The sequence below is a fragment of the Dendropsophus ebraccatus genome, chromosome 8, assembly GCF_027789765.1.
Source record: "Dendropsophus ebraccatus isolate aDenEbr1 chromosome 8, aDenEbr1.pat, whole genome shotgun sequence".
Lineage (NCBI taxonomy): Eukaryota > Metazoa > Chordata > Amphibia > Anura > Hylidae > Dendropsophus > Dendropsophus ebraccatus.
In genome coordinates, this window is record NC_091461.1 from 48483430 (window position 1) to 48501686 (window position 18257).

The window sequence follows — 18257 nt, forward strand, 5'->3', positions numbered from 1 at the left end:
ATTTACAATAATGGTCTTCAATCCTCACCATTATAACCAGAACCTGAAACCACACACATTCATGAGAGTACTAGTAATATGGTATCACAGTATCGAAGATCATATGTGACATTTTTACTTTTTTCATGCCATATAATGGTATTATGTTATTGTATCTTTCTGCCAACTTTGAATTGTATTTATAGGATTACTACCTAAGGAATATGGAAGACTAGTAAATACTGTGTGTAAAATATATCCTATTTGGTCATTAATAAGCTTTTTATGCTTCTACTTTATCTCATTCAGCCCTTAGTCGCTGTGTTTTAAATTGAAAAGTCACTAGTGTGAAGAGAGTTGGCTTATGGGAAATAGGATAGTACAGTATGTCTAGGAAAAGAAAAACTTTCAAGGTTACTTGAACCTGCATTCACTTCACAGTAGAAATGTGCTGTACAAAATCAATCATTTGTTTGGAGATTGCAAAACAGAACAGTGTTCATTTTTTCCTACGTGAGGACGGCAAAAGTGACAGCAAAATGAAATCTTCATTTACAATACATTTCCAAAGCACAGGTCACACAATATCATTACATTCTCCCCACTGTCTATAGAGCATATAATAAGCATCTTCCACAGTCCCCATAACAGGAGCCAAATCTCATCCAATATACTCCAGGAATAATAATCATAAACTTTGTATTGAATAGCCACCATGGAACAAAGGCAAAGCCAATTTCTTGGATATATTCCATTGACCCATAATCACCTTGCAGGTTTGCCTGAAGCAATTTGCTGGAGTTCTATATATATATATTCATGGATGGACTCTTTATCCTTTGCAATCAAATGACAATGCGTGCATGAGAAATGGATCATCTTCATGTTAACTTTAAGTGCAAGTCTTCAACTCCCATGTATTAAGTGTGGCCACACTGAATGAGATGTTGTATCTGTGCTATGAAATACAAACCAGTATTACCCTGACAAACTTGAAAAGTGTAACATTTGACCAACCGTTACAACTCAACTTCTTCTAGTTAGTGGTCACAATTTTAACCCTCAAAGCGGTCAATTAGGGTATGTGCACACTACGGAATCCCAACGGAACACCTGTCACTGATTCCGCAGCTCGCACCTGCTCACAGGCTCAGGCGGCCATGCGTATCTCCGCTGCTCCCATAAGCATTTTTCTATGGTTTGACAGATTCCGACGTCCTCCCGAAAAATGAACCCGCCCTTAAAAATGAATGCACCCATATGGGGAATTTTCATAAACAAGTCCTTTCCATATGCCCCAACAAAATGATTAAAGGGTTTCCCACTAGATTGATCAAAGAAAAAAAACAACTATGAGCTATATTACATGGCACAACTATTAAGTTGCAGTGCCATCCAAAGAATCACTAAGGGTATGTTTACACTGAGTAAAATAGGCGGAATCCCGTCTGTCTCAGTGTCCCATAACCCGTCTATGGGAGAGCGCAGGCTCATCCGCAGCCGCCGCTCTCTGCTCTCTCTGCATGCGCTCTCCCATTGAGATGCTATGACACACTAAGGCAGGCATATTACGCCTATTTTACCCAGTGTGAACATGGGTCCATCCCCAGCAAGGTGACTATGATAATGAGTAGTTCTACAGTTAATAAGATTGGTGACCTATACAGTTTTATGGGAGATATTAGAAAAAAGTGAGCACACCAGTTTGGCCCCTGCTCCATACAGCTACTGCTCATTTGTCTGGCTGCTGAAAGACAAGGGAAGGTTTTATACAACAACAATAATAATAATAATAATAATAATAATAATAATAATAATAATAATAATTATTATTATTATTATTATTATTATTATTATTAGAGAAGAAGAAGAAGAAGAAGAATGCTTTTTTTGTATAGTGCACACAGATTCCACAGCACTTCACATAGTTTTGCCAATTATTGCTCCCTGTCCCCAATAGGGCACACAATCTAAATTCACCTATCTGTATTTTTTGGGTGTGGGAGAAAAACGGAGTACTCGGAGAAAAACCCCGCAAACATGGAGAGAACATACAAACTCTTTGCAGATGTTGCCCTTGGTGGGATTTAAGCTCGGGACCCCAGCGCTGCAAGGCTACACTGCTAACCACTGAGCCACCATGCACTAGCAAACTATAGAAGTGGTCAGAACACCTTTATAACATGGATTTCCTGTCCTATGGTTAAGTTATAAATGGTATTGCTGAGAAACTCCTATAATAATTCAATGAATGGCCTTCTTTGTCTAAGCATTAGAGATGAGCAAACTTGTCAAAAGTTTGGCAGGTTCGCCAAACTTTAATATAAAGTTCCGGGTAATGCCAAACCAAATTTTAATGAGCCACCCATTATACTTACAGTACATGTCCTCGATAACCTGGGGTCCTTCTTTTGCGTTCCAGTTCCGTCCCATCATTTTCTCTGGTTAAAGCCCGCTCAACCAATCACAGGCTGACTGGGGAGGGACAGAACCACAAGTTCTGTCTTTAGAGTGACAGCTTGCTCAGCCAATCACAGTTTGTGGTGCTGTCTTTTCCCAGTCAGCCTGTGATTGGCTGAGGGGGCTGTCACTCTTGTTTCAGGAGTGACAGCCCGCTCAACCAAAGACATCGGGGGAGCATGTACAGATAAGAATTTTCTTAGTTTTTTTTTAGTTTTTTTGTTTTGTTTTGTTTTTTCCAAACTTTGCGAAAAGTTTGGTTCAGTAGCAAGCCAAATATTTTACAAAGGTCGGAACGAATCTCGGTTTGGCTTGGCTTGCTCATCTCTACTAAGCATATATGTCATGTGCTGGCAAATCTACTGTATTGTCATATAGCACCCATAGTACTGTGATATTTAAAGAAAAATAGAAAAAGCAAAGCTTATTCACCTTTTTTTTTTATTATTGTATTTCCATCTGCTCCATTAGATGTGGATGGATATTATAGATTTAATATTTTACTGTTTCTTCGCTTACAGAGTGATTGTAGCAAACATTGAAGCAAACTCTGAGAATTAGCATGTGAATAATACACATGAGGTAAAATGGTGCCATCTGTGTCATTGTTTGACTACTGTTCAAAAATATGATTACACTCTATTTTAAAGCACCAATATTTCCTATTGTACGACACAATAGGGAACAATGATTGCATATGACTTGAGACAATGTGCCTCATTTTTACAATCCATGCAAAATTATATGGAAAAAAAAAAGCTCCCGGAAATGCAAATGTCTGTCTGGAATGAAGTTGTATCAAAGTTGTATGCTGCCGTCATCCTGAATAGATTAAACGAAAGGACTGAATATCAGTTTTGATCACAGAATAGCTCCTTCCCAAGCCTAATTTACAATCATGAATAACATTCATCTGCTTTGTCTGGGAGCCAGTAAAAATGGAATTACATTTTTTTTTACAATGTCACATTTTTCATCTATAAATTTGTTGCTATAATCTGATAGTAAATTATCATTTTATATTTGAACTTTTAGCATAAATAGAAAGTCACTCAGCCTACTGTAGTGTGTTTATATATTTTACCTTTCATTTTAGTTATTTGGGGAGATAAAAATATACCTCCAATTGTAGAAACTTCTGGCATGCCTTAGAAATATATACGCCGGTAATGAAACGGCAACCAAAATTCAAATGAAAACATTTTTTATTGCAACATTCCAGAGTAAAGTGCTAAGTTTCTGTCTACAGTTGGCCTCAAGTTTTTTTCTTTGGATAAGTCATAGAAACATGTCACAGAGTACTTTGCTTTTTTAGAGCTAGTTAGTCTGTTCCACAAACCTATATTAGGGGCCTATGGACAAGCAGCAGAACAGTCAGCACCCTGCTGATCCAGTCTTGGCAGCCTCTAGAATAGACCGCCAGTTGAGGCTACACAGAAACTTTTGTGTTCTACTTGAAAAATAACTACCATCTCATAGTAATACATTGAGTATCTCGAAAATGACTGTAGCCAAGCAACTCACTAGCAATTTTTATGTCTAATCGATTTAAGGAATTTTAAAGATTAGCAGCTAGTACTTTTCCTGTCATGAACTATTATGTAAATCACTTGCAGATCTCTCATGCTATTATTAAAACGTCTAGCTACAAGTGTTGGACTAGCCATAATTTTAATGGTACAAGCCTCCACTAAATCCATGAAAGGGGTGTTTAACAGAACTGTCAACATTTCACCTTTCTTATTCCTCTAAAATAGCATGTCCTGCCATAGCATTATTAGGTCGCATGCAGCTTTGCCAATTTTCAGTGTGAATCAATGCTGAAAATGTACAACAATATAAGTGCAATACAATGCAGGTAGGCAAGGATTTTCAAAATCTCATTCGAACATTGTGGGAATTTTTTTTTTTATGGAATTAAATCTTATTCTATCATGGATTTTTTCCAGGTTTCCCACAGATTTTGAATATTGCAATGCATCCAACTGCTGATTTTACTGTGAATAATCCTCCCTTTAGATAAAGAATACTTGGTGTACATGGTTATTTATGGTATCTTTTGATATATGTTGTTTCTATGAAATAACCATTGCAATTTCAAATCTGTAAGCTATGACATCCTTCCGACTAAAAAAGCATTTCAATTTCAGTGAATGGCTAGAAATGGTTTTAAAAAAAAAAGAGATACCCATCCCAAAGACTTTGGGGCATATTTATTATTGTGTTTGCACAACTGTTTAAGCTAATAATGAGTTTTTATGGCCGTACTTTATGCGGAGTGGAACATTGCCTTATCTGCTATGGGATCCCGGCTGGAGCGTAAAAACATCGTATACGCTCCAGCCGGGATCCTATGCGGACCCGCAAATAACTGACATGTCAGTTTTCTGCTGCCGCAATTCAGTGAATTGTGGACGCAGGAAGACCTGTCAGTTCACACAATGAAGCGAGCAAGTTTCCTATGGGGAGTTCTGATGCGGACGTGCGGTGATGTGCCTGCATCAAAACACTGTGGCCGGAAAGATCATCTGGCCGGTACTTAAGTACCGGGCGGGATGATCTTGGCAGAGACCGACCGTTACGTGACCCATCTGGGTCACGGAACGGCCGGTCATTTACAGAGTGTGAACATAGCCTTATTAAGGACTATTAAGGAATATTTTTCATTAGCTTCCGCTGCCTGTGCCCTTTTTCACAGGTAGGGGTGTAATTTTCTATTATTTACTTTCTTTGTCAGATTTTTCATGTGCGGAATTTCTGTTTTTACACACACACAAACACACAATTGTACAGCAGTACTCCACTCCCACCCTAGCAGTGTTTTTTTTTTTTTTTTAGCCAAGCACATAATGATTATTTTTGAACAACAACCGTTAAAATTTTGTGCAGCCCATAAAAAGTAAAACCTGTTCAAAAAAAGTGCAGATGATAAATTTCCTTTTTTGTTTTTAATATTCTACTGCAACTGAAAATAAAGAAATGTGTAACTGTAGAACTTTACAAATGATATGAAATTTTTAAAGCAATAATAACTTCCACTTTTTGATAATAAAATGTTTTTGACAAGAAAAAATAAAATATAATGATGACTTTTCTTTTAATATTCTCACAATGTTCGTCAAGGATGAAGTGTTTTCCCTTGAATTAATGCAACTCTTGACCTGAGCAATTACTATCTTGCTTAGTAGAATTTTTGCTTGTTTCTCATGGATGATGATCTATATTTACATACTGTAACTTAAACAATATGACTGGCTTATTATATTATATCTTTGGTTAGTGAACTGTTATATGCTCCTCATACTGTAATGAAATGTGGTGATGACTACTTGTAAGACCTTGTAAGTCTAGTATGCAGAAAGTAATATAGTGTTTTAATGTTATACTAACACAGTTTACAAGGGAATCAAAAGACTTTGAGGAGTTGAAATAAAGAAACACTATCTTATTCTTAGTTTAGTTGAGGTGGAAAGCACATAAGTGACTTTCAAGGTACACACTGCTCAAGATTTTTGGCTTCTGTTGGGTTCACACTGCGTTTTTGAAGTCCGTTTAACTCTGAGAGGACTGGGCCAATTTAAATTTTAGCGTTTACGTTTTTTCCTCCTTGTGCTTAAAAGGCCATAGCACTTGCATTTTTTCACCTAGAAACCCACATGAGCCCTTATTTTTTGAACCACTAATTGTACTTTGCAATGACAGGCTGAATTTTTGCATTTAATACAATTCAAAACCAGAAAAAAATTCAATGTGTGGTGAAATTGAAAAAAATATATATATATATATTTTTTTTTATGTTGTTTCTTTTTTTTTTGCTTGTTTTTACGCCATTCGCCCTGGGTAAAACTGTCTTGTTATATATGTTCCTCAAGTCGTTACAATTACAACGATATTTAACTTGTATAACTTTTATTTTATTTGATGGCCTTTAAAAAATTCAAACCATTTTTAACAAATATATGTTCCTTAAAATTGCTACTTTCTATTGGTACCTTGATTGCACATATGCAACTTTTTGATCGCTTTTTATTACAATTTTCAGAATTTGATGCAACCAAAAATGGACAATGTTGCTCTTTGGGATTTTTTGGCGCTTACACCGCTTACCCTGCAAGATCAGGAATGTGATAAATTAATATTTTTGGCGATAACTCACGTGTCTATATGAAACATGATTCAAACTTTCAAACTTTTATTAGAGGAGGATTTTTTGATTAATAATAACTTTTTTTTCCCCTACATTTATACTAGAAGTCCCCCTGGGGTACACTGATGCCCGCTAATTAAGAATTAATTAAGAATTAAGAATATCTCATTGAGATATATGCAATATAGTAATACTGCATAGACCAATAAGATAGGCACTCTAGGCTGCTGAGATGAGCTGAAAGCAATAGAGTGCCAAGCCATTACGAAGCAGGCCCCGGACAAGGTCAGAAGCAGGGATCGCCCCGCCCCAATCGCGTCAAGGGGGGTGGGATCCACCCACTAGACACCAGGGAAAAGTCTGCAGTTAGTTAACAGCTGCTAAGTTCACAGCTGCATCTGAATTCTTAATTAGCGGGCACAGCTATCCGAGCGTGCCTGCTAATAGCCACGGTCCCGGGCTACAAGTGGCATCCAGGACCGCGTCCCTGCTCTGAACTCCCCTAGCGACGCCAGGATGTACGGGTACAATCTGGGTCGTCTAGGGGTTAACAGATCCCTTTTTAAATAGTTATTTTTAATGTACTCAAAAAGGTGGTCAACCACATTTTTGTTTACGCTTAAAAAAAAGCTTCTGTTTTGATCTGTTGTTTGTTTTTTTTATAATGGAAGTCAATGGAAAAACTGATCCATACAGTGTTTCTTCCCTAAACGTATAAAAACAATAATAATATAATAAAATTGTTTAAAACCCTATCATTTTTTCCAGTCTTTTTCTAGAATAGAATTATTTTTCTCAGAATGCAGCCAATTTTAGTTTTTACTGCCTCGTGTTCTAGGAGCCATAGCTTTTTTAGTTTGCCACTAAGAACTCTTTACATGACCCATTTTAAAGATATCCTTAAAAAATTTATATACTGTATAAAATAAAGAAGGAAGAAAAAAAAATTGTGGGGTAACAAAGTGATATAAAAAAAAACAACACTGCAAGTCTGGGATTGCATTGGAAGTCCTACAGAACAGATACCTGTCAATCTTTTAAATTCCAACGTCATTATTTATCACATCATTGCTGATGTCTGCTTCAGATGCCAGCCATTTCAAGCCCTGTATAGAGCAGGCTCAGTTCTTGAGCTCCCAACATACATCTCTTATATTGGACAGATGGAAGAAGTTACCAAAACAAGACACATTTACATAGTATTCTTTATGGCCGTAGTGTTCTGATGCAGGCACATCAGCACGCGCCCGCATCAGAACACTCCACAGCACACAATGAAGCAAGTGGCCGGAGCTGCTCGCTTCATTGTGTGAACTGAATTGCGTCCGCAGAAAACTGACATGTCAGTTATTTGCGAGTCCGCATAGGATCCCGGCCGGAGCGTACACGATGTGTATACGCTCAGGCCGGGATCCCATAGCAGATAGGGCAGTGTTCACAGGTGCATAAAGTACGTCCGTACTTGTACGTAGTCTGAACATAGCCTAAAAATACTATGAACTGTAATCTTCTATTTTACTTATTATGGTGCTAAAAAATAGTTCCCTTTACCTCTGTTGCTCGCTGTGTGAGTTCTATTTTATATTTATACTAGGAAAGACTACATACTATTCCACTGCAATTCACATTCCTTCCATTCACTCTTTGAACTGGCATGTAATCCACTCCCCCTCCAGTAGAGAAAACAGTAATATTGCTCTAAATAGCATCTTGTAATAAACAACTATCAGTGCATGGGTTTCTATAGCCTTTAAAGGGGTTATCTAATCATCTGGTCCCCCGCTCATCACTCTTCTTCCTACTTCTGACTCTTTTCGGCAGTTACAGCCTGCAGTGGTGTCCTGCCTCAGCCAGTGATTGGCAGAGTGGGCTAGTACTGGCTAAGGAAATAGGGTGTATATTGATGAACTAGGGACAGAATATCAACACAGTGGGAGATACAAGGGGTCAGGGGAGATGAACACCACCATTAACTATTTATGAAAGAGTGGAACTGGTCTGTTCAATCTACCCTAAAGGCCTGACTGGTGAAGTGTCACTCCGTTGGTTTTCCTTCTAGAATTTATCCCCATCTCCACAGAATATTTCTGCTGCCCCATCATAATCTTAATCTCCTGACCAAGGCCCTTCTACTTTAGTTGGCAAGCTTTGCAGATACCAAATTACAGTTAACATTTTTGGGTTTCAAACTCCCATCATGTAGAAATGATGAAGCCCACAGTCTTCAGCTCTTGCATTAGCCCTAGATCTGTGCCTCAACATAATATTGTCTCTACAGTCTAAAATTTCTTTTTAACTTTTTGCTCTTAGATGGGTAACTTTCCAAATAAGTTTCCAAAAGAGTTGTTAAAGCCTGCCATGGATAATACATAGGAAGAGAGTACACCATACTGTAGCTCCACTGTGAATATCATAGGTCTGAATACCTATGTAAATGTGATATTTCAGTATTTTATTTATAGTGAATTTGCACAAGAGTATACCTAGTATACCTGAGTATACCTAGTTATTATGGGCTATTGTTTGTAGATTGAATATTGTGCATTTTATAAAATTCCTATAATATAATAAAAACTGGAAAAATGAAAAAAGTCTGAATATTTCCTGATTGCAATGTCTCTTCATGCTGACCTTTATTGCTGTGCTGTGCTTTGCTTTTATGACTATAAACATTTAAGGTCAACTCAATTGTGCTTATTGTATTTGTACGTTTTGTGAAATATACCTGCTTTAAAACTAAGCTGTGGTTGCAAGCCAGCTCTGAGAATGGGATAGAAAATTGCATAAGTCAATGATATAATGATAACCTAGTGCTGCTAGATGGAGAATGTGGCAATCCGAAGTGAAGCCGAAATGGAGATTTCCCTGACTTGTCCAAAGTTTTTTCTGAATGACAGGAATACTTAAATATCATGCAAATGAATGGACTCATACCAGTAATGCTGTTTATTTTTGCAGGCAGAGCAAGACAATGGTCACCCACTCCCAGCATTTGCTAATCTTCATATAGACATTTTGGATGAGAACAACCAAGCTCCGTACTTTACTTTTTCCACATATCAGGGTTATATCTTAGAGTCTTCACCTGTTGGAACAACCATCTCAGAAAATCAGAACTTAACTGCTCCATTGAAATTTATAGCTCTGGATAATGACATTGAAGAAGTGAGTTATTTTTTATTTTATTACTTCAAAATGCTTCTCCTTCATTACAATGTTACTGTTATCTAGAAAAATGTGGTTGTCGTGTTTTAAATCTACAGTATATTATACATTTGTAGCTGATTTGCTGTCAGACAAACTCAGCAACACCCATCACTACCCAGCTTGACTTAAGACATCTAAAGGCCCCTCTGCCATATACGATGACTCTAAAATTATACATGACACATGGGTCCTTGTAAAATTATTTCAGGAGCTTCACAAATTGTGAGTCAGTGGTGTTCTGATGCATAGAGATAGTGTCCCTTACTTGCACTTGACCTGTTTTGAAGAGGGACTTTTCTCTTGCTGGAAATTGACACTTTAAAGTCTGCATGTCCACAGCCATGGATGGTTAAACGAAAGCTTTTGAGAAATTACATGTACTGTTCTGCAAGTTAAAGCTCGCAGCAGGACATGTACTGCTTGGTGTTTCTAGGGGTTTTGTCACCATATGAGGTGACAGAGTGGTGCTAGCTGCTGACAGTGACAACAGCCAATCACTAGAAGATGCCCAGGCACTAGGCAATTTTTGTCATTGGTCAGTCAGTGTGACTTGCAAATTTCCTACAAAACTTTGAAGCTTTCTAACATCCTAAAGGATGTTAGATAAAGTATACAAACATAGTATAGATACCATATTTTCCAGCGTATAAGACGACTTTCAAACCCTGAAAAGTCTTCATAGAAGTCGGGGGTCGTCTTATACACTGGGTATGGTCACCCCATACGGTGGGGGAGCTAAAAAATGGCTGCATCCCCACCATATGGGGCGACCAATTATTAAAAAAAAAAAAAAAAAGTTAACTCACTTGGGGCCCGTTCCCAGCCTCCCAGCCTCTCTTGGCCCATTCCCGGCGCAGGCAGTGTGACGTACACTGACAGCTCCAGGGACCACCTGAAGCTCTCCCGAGCAGCCGAGCGTCTCATCGAAGACGCTCGTAGACGAGCCGGGAGAGCTTCAGGAAAATGACGGAGACTCCAGAAGTACCAAAAGCCTCTGTCATTCTCCCGAAGCTCTCCTGGCAGCTGAGCGTCTCTGATGAGACGCTCAGCTGCTCAGGAGAGCTTTGGGGGGTCCCCGGCCCAGGCAGTGTACGTCACACTGCCTGCGCCGGGAACGGGCCAGGAGTTGCATGGAGGCCAGGAATGGGCCCAAGGGAAGTTAACTGTTTGTTTGTTTTTTATTTAGTCGCAGTTAACCCCTGCCTGACTGCAGCAGGGCTGCACAGATATATACATACAGTTTCAAAGGCTGAGTGAACAATACAAGAATTTTTCCTGCAGCCCAGCCATACAATTTGTTGTGCCACGTAAAGGCACTGCAAACGAGTACCAATCTTACTGACCGGCGCTCAATTGTGGCCCCCACAGCTGACAAATCTGTGCGTCTAAAAAGAACCTTTAGGGGCACAGTTAGAACAGCCTTTGGTTCCAATATAGAGTTTTCTGCACCTTTTAGTTTAACTTGAGATTGTTTTTCTGTCATCTCTTTTAGGCCATGTTCACACACTGTATTTTAGCATTAAACAACAACCGTTGTTTAACAACATTGATCGATTACATTACAGTGTATGGAACCACGGTCGTAGTGTATACACACTGTATACACTACAGCCGTAGTTCTCTGTGGCTGCACAAAATAATTGACTGGTCTATTTGTACTATTCAGTGAACAGCGGCCGTACAAGCCTGTGCTCCCGGCTGTACTTTACATTGTGGTCTATGGCAAATTGGAGTGCGGGCACACCCAAATGTGCCTGCATTCCAATTAAAATAAAATAATGTCTTACATCGGCAGCTGTTTGACCTGGCCGAGTCAAACAACTGCTGATGTCCATACAATGTGTGAACATGGCCTAAGAGTATTAACCAGAAAGTGAAGGAGTACATTATTTTACTAGCTACAGGGACTGTAACTAATATTCGTTTGTATCTCCTGTGTGAGCAAGGAAAAAAAAAAAAAGTTCTTTTCTTACTAAGGCATGTTTAGGTGCCAGAAAGACTAGCACAATATCTACAGTAATTTGAGGTGAGACTTCAGGCCATAACTTGATTTCCATATGTTTGCAGACACATGTATGTTAGACACACTGTCACTAGTAGCAGTTACTAATCTCTTGTTGTTACGAATACACAGTCAGTGACATTTCCTGTCATATAGTATTATCCAGACTTGTGTAGAGGTAGTTGACCCTAATTGACTTACAAGCACTGTAGGCTAGTACAGATAAAACAAGGGGTAACATTTGGTCAGTGCCTTAGGCTTGAAAAGCGCAGACTGTATTCATTTTCAGAACAAAATCTAGGATTTGTGTGTTGGATATGTTTACCGACTACTGATTTGTTTCATTGTTGTAGATGGCTAACTGTGAATCTTCATGGTTTATTATACAATGCTGTTTTAAGACTTCTGAGTCTTTTTTTATGTATTTTTTTTTTTTTTTTTTTTTTTTTTTTTACATTTTGGTTTTGCTTCATTTGAGCTAGAAAAGTACACAAATTAGAAATTGGTTTACTTGCTACCCTGCTGGCATAATGCACTGTCTATTTGAGCAAAACCTTAGTAGGTAGGTGCCCACAGCAGGATGTTTGATTGATTTGATTTTTTACTAATGTTTCTAAAGTGTAGGGCTGCAATTGTACAGATCTTAAAATGTCTCAATATTCCTATCTATGCTCAGTCAGTAGGCATATGCTTTGATGTCCTGAATTGTTGAATGTGTTTATTATAAGGTTATTTGGAGCATTGATCTATTTACTATACTGCCAATACTCTGAGCTTTGCTTTAGCTAAAAACTTGCCTCAGAAATGGGATTTATGTGACAAATAATCAAAGCAAAACTGTACATTAAAGATAGATGGTGCAAAAGACAAAATAAAATAGCCACTCAATCATCTATACCAGCATATAGCAAACATGCACAAGGCTGTAAGAACACAGTAATGGCTTCACATCTCACCCATGTTTGATACTAAAGCTTTTCAGCTGCGTTAAAAGCCAACATCAGGAGTTAGTATATCATTTGATCAAACTATATTGCCTTATGTACCATGTGCAGGTCTTCTGATTTACATGAGTTCCTTCTCTAACAATTGCACAGTGTCAGTCGGCGACAACCAGCACGTGTGAGCGGGGGCAACCCAACAATCCAGCAACCTCAATGTTGCAGGACCAAGCCCCCCAGGCCGCATCACCTCGCAGACACAACAATCAGAGGCGAAGACTGCCAATCAACACCAGTTGGTTGAGGGGAATATAGCAAATATGATTGAGTCCCCTGATCTGAGAGTCCTGGTTTAGTCCATACATACATACTATTGATTTTCTTCATTATGGGAAAGGCTAAGAGCTAAAACTCTCTAAAGATAACATGATCTAGCTTTGGCACTTGACTTGATGGCCCAAATTTATCAAAAAGAAAGACACATTTCTGACAAATAGCAACCAACCAGAGCCTATATATATATGTATATATATATATATATATATATATATATATATATATATATATATATATATATATATATATATCACAGTGGTGTTCAAGTGATACATCACTTGAATTTGTTTGTATTTAACTTTTTATTAGTCCCACAGGGGACAGAACAAGTGTTCTTCTGATAGATCATGCAATTTAGGAGTTTTCTTTCCATTCTGACACAAAGCTCTCTGCTGCCACAGTTGCATGTTAGGCACTGGCCAGAACAGTAGCAAGTCCCCAAAGAAAACATCTCCTGCTCTGGACAGTTCCTGACATGGAGAGAGGTGGCAGCAGAGAGCACATTTTCAGATTTGAACGGATACAAAACTTCCTGCAGGACATACAACAGCTAATAAATGCTGGAAGACTTGAGATTTTTAAACAGTAAGTAATTTACAAATCTGTATAACATTCAGACACTAATGGATTTGAAAACTTTTTTTCCCCACCAGAGTACCTCTTTAAGACCCACAATGACCTGGTCATTATGAGGTCATTAAGTGACCATTGAAAATGCAATGTATCATGCCCAAAGAAAATAATATAGCAGCATAATCAAGATATATCAAATTGTATGTTTTAATGCAATTATTCTTCTTATCTAACCAAGCATTGAAATCTCATTTATAGTTTTCTGAATATTCCTAGCTTTTATGGAAATAAAGAAGGTCAAGGAGATTCACTATGCATAAATTAATACTTTAGAATTTCAGGAGAGAAAAGCTTTACAAAAACATCTAATGATTCATAGGCCACAAGTTTAGACCTGATTTGTAGCAATATGAATTATATAGCTCTGATCTGGCAGTCGAGTACATTGCCTTGGGAGCTACAAATGACACCAAGTGATGAAAAACCATCCCCAAGCTTTACTGCCGCCAATTTACAACTTTCATTTTAAATCAACAATACTGACTTTACTGCAAAAATGTAAAACCCAGTAAGAAAATAGATTTTTGCTAGGATGCTAACTTACTGTGATTTGTTCATTATGTATGAAACATTGGGTCATATTGGACTCTTTAATTTTGCCCTATAACTCGGTAACAAAAGCATCTATTATCATCTGCAAACCTTTCACTAGTGATTGTCAATTTGAAAGTTGTAATGCCGAATACAATCTGAAGTCCAATAAAAAATTTCATGGATTCTTACCCACAGAGCAAAACACTTCACGTACCAATCTAACATTTCTTGGAACTCAATAAAAGCTTCCTTTAAACACAGATTTGCCATTTCTTCTCACTTCAGTGCCCTTTTAAGACCAATAAAACTTCTTTATTGGTTTACCAAGTTATTTGTTCATTGAAAAGGAGAAGAAAAAACTAAAACATATTACTATTCATCAAGGTTATTCATATGACTTCAAACGCCTAAAACTGTATACATATAAAACACATACATAGCATCCAAAGAGGATTTTTCCACTTAAGATCTTTTGTGAGCCCACAGTTACAATGGCTATTGACATTTTTTATATTGTGGCCTTGTGCTATTCTAAACCTTGATTGGAGTCACCTGCAGTACATTCAGTGGATTGCACATCATTTGGAAAGACAGTCCTATCTAGGTCTCACAGCTAACAATGTATATGAGAGCAAAAACCAGGAAGAAAAAAAAAAACTGCCTTTAGAGCTTAGAGACAGGATTGTGAGGAAGCACAAATCTGGAGGTCACAAACATTTTCTGGTGCACTCAAAGTTCCCAGGAGCAAAGGTGCCTCCTAAGTCGAAAATGTTTTGAACAGCCAGCCAAAACTTCTGGCTGCCCCGTCAAACCAAACGGTCTAAACTTATTGGTCACTCTGGCTAAGTTCCTGTTTGCAGATGGGATAAATTTTCAGTAAATGAACCATCACTGTTGCACTCCAAAGTGACCAGAAGAAGCCTTCCCTCAGTAAAGGGGGAAAAAATAGTTGGAGTTTGCAAAAAAGCACATAAAAGACTCTAAGGGGGAGATTTATCAAAGGGTGTAAGATTTAGACTGGTGCAAACTGGCCACAGCAACAAATCACAGCTCCTCTTTTCTTTCACCAGAGCTGGAAGCTGAGCTGTGTCGCTGTGGCCAATTTGCACCAGTCTAAATTTTACACCCTTTGATAAAGAGTTTAATAAACTAGTATTGTATCTCTGGTCTGACGAAACCAAGCTTGAACTTTTTGGTTTCAATTCTACTTGCTATGTCTAAAGGGAAACAGGCACTGATCACTGATTTTTTTTTTCCACACATTTCCGAAGCATACATACTAAAGACTCTCCAAATTCATTGTACAATATATGGTTTTGTAGCTGCAGTTCCTGTACAGTTCACTTGTGTATTTGTGGCTTATGTACAAAACCATTTATACTTCCTTTTTTCTGTGTGTGTTATTGCAGCCTATGGTAGATTTTAGCATTGATATAATACACTGAACTAATGATATATTATCCACAGTATCAGTAATCAAAAGTAAGAAAGGGGGAGTTCATAAAATGTAACTTTTATTCTGATGGCATTAAAAAAACACCTGTAACTGTGGACCCGTCAGGAGTGCTCTTCACAACAAGCACATACGACAGTTTATCAACGAAATATGTACGTATGGCGCTGTGCCAACTCGCACCACAGATGTGAAAAAAACGTTGACAGGCATTACACCTTTCTAGTGTCACGTGGCATGCCAGTGATTGCTTGTATCTTATATAGCGGGGCATAGGGCCACGGTTATGTCACATCTGTGTTGTGGGTCAGCAAAGTAGCATATAAGGTTGATAAATTACAGTAAGTGCATATTTGGTTGATAAGCTTCTATACTGTATGTTCTTTCTGGAGTTATTTCTTTCTTTGTTACGAGTACCACCGTGATGGGTTCACAGTTAAAGGTTTAGAATAAAAGTAAAATTTTACGCACACTTTTTTTTTTTTTTTAATAACTTTTGGTTATACTAGCCAACCAGACAATATGAAGTGGGGGTACGGTAAGGGGTAAGGATATATGCACGATCAGGCTACGGAAAGTTTTTTGCCCATGAGCTGGAAGTACAACATTGTAGGATATTTCTCTGAAGTCCATTTAACTTTTGTAGTATAGTACATACTACAGAATTTCATTGCTGCTAAACATAATTTAATCTTAGGTACAGTGCAGCCACCTGGATGAACTCCACTGTGAGCCAGAGAAAGGAATGCAATACCCTGACTGGTTAAAGCTTTTGTCGCTGTGCTGTTTTTTTTTTTTTTTTTTTTTTTACACTGGTTCAGAATTTTTAAAATAAATGTTTGCATATTTTGCAGATTCTACATTAAATACATTATATTTATGCAGTAGGTTGTTCATTGTCATTTTGTACCACATTTTGAATTTTCTTTTCATATTACCATAAAGATTTAGTCATCTTAATGAAATACTGTATGTTTTCCCTGTACATAAAAGAACCTAATTAGGTTCATATAAGATGTGTGAAAAAGACAGTTTGTTCCTAGAAATTTTGTATAGAAACTCATCAACAAAATTTATGTTTCATGTTTTTATTCATTGAAGCTATGGAAAGAAAAAAAAAATCATACAAACAGCATGTTTTGTTTTGATCTAAATAAAAGTTAAATGTATAGGGGGGGGGAGGGAGAAAAAGCAAACACTTCTAAATAGTGAAATGCTCCTAAATACAGTAGGTATTTATGGTTAACATAAACATAGTTAAAGAGGTAACTCTTAATAACTGGGGCAGGACACCATTTCAGTCACTGATTGGCTAAGCGGACAGTCTATCAGCCAGGACAGGCATTTTCCCATTAGTTGTCACGTCATCACAACTCGGGGAGAAATGGCGGGGGTCCCAGGACCAGTCGCGCTGCTCATTGCTGGCACGAGGAGAGGTAAGTAATACTTACTAACCTGGCCCTGCTGCCTGTCAGATTTTTTACAGGAACAACCTTTTTCTTTAAGGCTAGATTTACACACAGTTAAAAAAAAAAAGCATTTTGCAAAAGCAGGTGGTAAAAATGAACATTTGGATGGTCATAATCAATTTTGGTTGTTATTCGTGGGGGCCGATTGATACAATATTAATGTTTATAGAATACAGGAATATGTAGAACATAAACAATTTTATAAAAATAAATAAGGGTGAAAGCAGTAAGAAAAGGATTGCCTAACTCTGCTAAATATGTACTATATCTACTTTCATTTTATTAATCCTTTTCTTATTCTCTTATAAAGAGATAACAAGTAATACAAAGTCAAATATATGGCTAAAATGAAGCAAAACATGTGAAATAAAACCTAGATTTTGTCTTATTTAATGACAAAGCAGCTGCAGGATTCTGATTTAGCAGTAATAAACAATCCACTCTGCCAGTTAGTAATAGATGGTGTCAGAAAGGTTAATGGCCTCTTTGGTTTTCTTATTTCTTTCATAAATAGGCTAGGTTCAATACCCAGATCAGTTATCTGTTCCTCTAAGGAGAATACTAGCATAACACTTTTAATTTAGGATGATTTCCTGCAATCTCTACACAATACACTTTACTAAATCCGGTCGTAGACATAAATTACCATCAGAACAAGAATCATTTTATGATGGGTAACTATAACTTTGTGTAAAACAAAAACAAAAACAAAAAAAAACAGACAGATCTGTCCCAATAAGCATGACTTATTGCTCTTTTTGTACTAGGAATAGAATTTAAAAAAAAGAAAAATGTCTGCCTTCTTACAAAAACAATGCCACATATGTCACCTTGTTGTGAGTGGTATTGCACTTAAGCTACACCAAACTAACCATGGACATGTGTGATACTGAAGAAAACTTCCAAACTTTCAAGGCTGGTTGAAGCATAACATGGCCACCGCTTTGAGCCTATATCATGGCCACAAGATGTAGTCCATCTGCGGTGAAATGACCCAAACCCAAAGCATCATAGTTGCCTATGAAGGTGCCAGTTTGGGTAACTAAACCTGTGGTCAATCGTATACTCAAAGATATCATATGGAATCAAAATTATG

At 37.6% G+C, this 18257-nt stretch overlaps 1 protein-coding gene across 1 annotated transcript in view; it reads left to right on the plus strand.

Moving 5' to 3' along the window:
• Positions 1–18257, plus strand: part of PCDH15 (protocadherin related 15) — a 796162-nt gene that overhangs the window by 248823 nt on the left and 529082 nt on the right. Inside the window, exon 10 of the mRNA XM_069981835.1 lies at positions 9545–9751. Coding sequence (XP_069837936.1) covers positions 9545–9751 — 207 coding nt within the window. The remainder of the gene's footprint in view (positions 1–9544; positions 9752–18257) is intronic.